The sequence below is a fragment of the Bactrocera latifrons genome, unplaced genomic scaffold, assembly GCF_001853355.1.
Source record: "Bactrocera latifrons isolate USDA-ARS-PBARC rearing strain unplaced genomic scaffold, ASM185335v1 scaffold_113, whole genome shotgun sequence".
In the NCBI taxonomy this organism is placed as follows: Eukaryota; Metazoa; Arthropoda; class Insecta; order Diptera; family Tephritidae; genus Bactrocera; species Bactrocera latifrons.
The window spans coordinates 587,619-590,450 of NW_017534553.1; the positions used below are offsets into that span (position 1 = coordinate 587,619).

General features: G+C 34.2%; 1 protein-coding gene across 1 annotated transcript in view; it reads left to right on the forward strand.

Moving 5' to 3' along the window:
• Positions 1–2,354, forward strand: part of LOC108975108 (F-box/LRR-repeat protein 20) — a 63,658-nt gene extending 61,304 nt beyond the window's left edge. The window contains exon 9 of the mRNA XM_018943392.1: positions 1,820–2,354. Coding sequence (XP_018798937.1) covers positions 1,820–1,927 — 108 coding nt within the window. The 3' untranslated portion in view covers positions 1,928–2,354. The remainder of the gene's footprint in view (positions 1–1,819) is intronic.
• The last annotated feature ends 478 nt before the right edge of the window (positions 2,355–2,832 follow it).

Here is a 2,832-nt window from a genome sequence, read left to right on the forward strand (position 1 = left end):
CCCGATGCGACAAATAAAACTAGAACTACGCGCTCTCAGCGCCAACTAGCGAAAATACCGCAAGACTTTTTATATATAGCAATGTTGCCTTCCAGAGAAGAGTGAGAAAGGGGTAAGGTGAAGAGGTATACTGGAATAAGTTTCTATACGGATGGCTCTAAACTACATAATCGATTAGGGAGTGGTATCTTTTCAGCGAAATTAAATACCACAATCGCCTTACGAATACCAGACCACTGCAGTGTCTTCCAAGCGGAGATCACAGCAATTAAAAAAGGCTTCTTGATCTGACAAATAGTGTGCTAACAACAATATACTGACAGCCAAGTGGATTTGATATCACTAAAGTCTCTTATAGCATTAACAGATGGGCTAAGTTCCTACATAGCTCTCAAAATTTTAGGAAGTTAGTGGCATTTCGTTGGCAATATTGCTAAAAATTTGCTACTGCATTCTATTGTGAATGAAAAATAGCCAACAGTGAAACTACTAGTTTTACAAAAATAATTGAAATTGTAAACAACAACAACGCGAATAAAAAAAATTACTTAACTTTACTATTTAGCATATTTAACATGAATATGCTTATTTCTATTTTCTTTGTTTTAACATGAAATGGTATTAATAAAAAAAGCATTCAAAGACATACGCCACGATTAAATTGAGCTGCTTGAAATTGTTTAAAATGCCAATCCGCTGCTGTCTATCACTTATAAATTTAGATCTGATTAAGGGCACAGTTAATCGATATTACCGCTAGGGATAATGAGATCAAACTTCACACCAACATAAAACAGATATTTATCGAAACAAGGTGTGGTAAAAAAAAAAAAACAGAACAAATGTTTTTTTCGGCAAAAACAATTTTATTTTTATTCAAAGCAATTTGCTTTTGCTTCAATATAGCTTTTCGTCGAACGAGTGTTTTAGCTCGTTTCCCGGTATGGCCGAAAGTATGCCGGTACAAGACTTTTGAATGGCCTCTACGTCTGCATAACGCTTTCCTTTCATGGCCAAGTGCATTTTTCCGAAGAGCAAGAAGTTGCACGGTGTCATATCAGGTGAATGCGGGTTAAAATGTGATTTTTAGTCAAATAATCATCCTTGGAATGTTGCATTCTGAGCAATTTTTGGTCGTCAATCAAGTTGTGCGGAACAAAACGTGCACACACCTTTCGTAAGCCCAGTTGTTCGGTCAAAATGCGATGTTTTTTTTTTTGATGTTTGTTCAATTCCATTTACATGAATTTCAATGATGATTTCGGCTGATTTTCGATGAATTCACGCACAATTTCGATGGAATTTCCGGTGATCACGAATTTTGATTGGCCCACATGTTGATCGTCATTTATGTCCTCACGACCACTTTGAAAACGTTGAAGCAACTCCTGCACTCTGCTGTGGGATAGACAATCATTGCCGTAAACTTGTTTCATCAATTGAAATGTTGCGGTAAACGTTTTACCAATTTTAAAACAAAATTTAATGTTGGCTCTTTGTTCAAAGCCCACTTTCGCACCGATAACACAAACATACTAACATTAAAAACGCAATAACTTCACTTAAAATCAATGAAGCGTCATGATATTCTCACTGGACAATCGATAAAGATAGCAGATTCTAATGCACCAGTCGACATATAGATGGCGCCAACAGGGGGCGCTAAATTCAAAAAGATTCCTGTTTACTTAGGAATGAACCTAGTATTTCTTACTTTTAAAATAGGCGACATTTTCTAAGCATACTAGTGTAAACTAAGTGAGCAAACTAATTTAATTCAATAAATCTTAATTATTATTGTTGTTGTAATTTGTTGCAGAATCATTTACCAAATATTAAGGTACACGCCTATTTCGCACCAGTTACACCGCCACCAGTTACCACTGGACATCGCCCACGGTATTGTCGCTGTTGTGAGATTCTCTGAGATTCGGCCATCGGCTTCGCCAGGAAATTCTTGTGCAAGGGCCCTACTGACTGATGTTTGTATATATTTACTAGTACATTTCTAATTGTTTTGACGATCATTATGACATCGCTGACACTCATGTATCTCTTCTCGATGATTTACTATGTTTTTTGAAAAATAACCAAAAACAACAAAATGACAACATGTATATGTATGAAAACGACAACAACAACAACAATTATAATACTATAACAACAAACACGAGCAAAATTGCAAATTGTATGTACATACATAAACTACTTACGTGAGAGAAATTCTTAAGCTCAGACAAATTTAATTATTTTGTGCAGACAAAAAAGGCAAAAGAACAAATGCTAAAATACTTTATATGTATATGTGAAATAAATGCAAAATTGTAAACAGTATGCGCTAGAAGAAAACGAAACAAGGCTTGAAAATATATATTTGATTTTAGGAAGTGATAAGGCACCACATACACACACATACATACATACATATACATATGTACATGCATATTTACATAAATTAGAAGTGACAAAAGATTTTTTAACGAAATTCTAAAATCAAAACAAAAAATGCACAAAGCGAAATTAAACAAAATCAAGACTAAACGTTTAAAGCGAACCAAAAAAATCTTAAAAACATAAATATGTATGTATTTAATTGATTGAAATTTTAGAAAGCGGTTACACTTGAGTTGACAAGCAAAAATTAATAAAATTATTTTAAAGGCTTTTTTGCGTATAACGCTTGGCAATCACTATTTTACACACACACATACAAATATACAGAAGATTTTATTCTTTTTTTTTTTGTGCAGACGGAAATTCGAGTATTAGGACAGAAGCAATATGCAGCTGTATAAATATAGAGCGTGCGAAAGCGGTAATGTGGAGTTATGG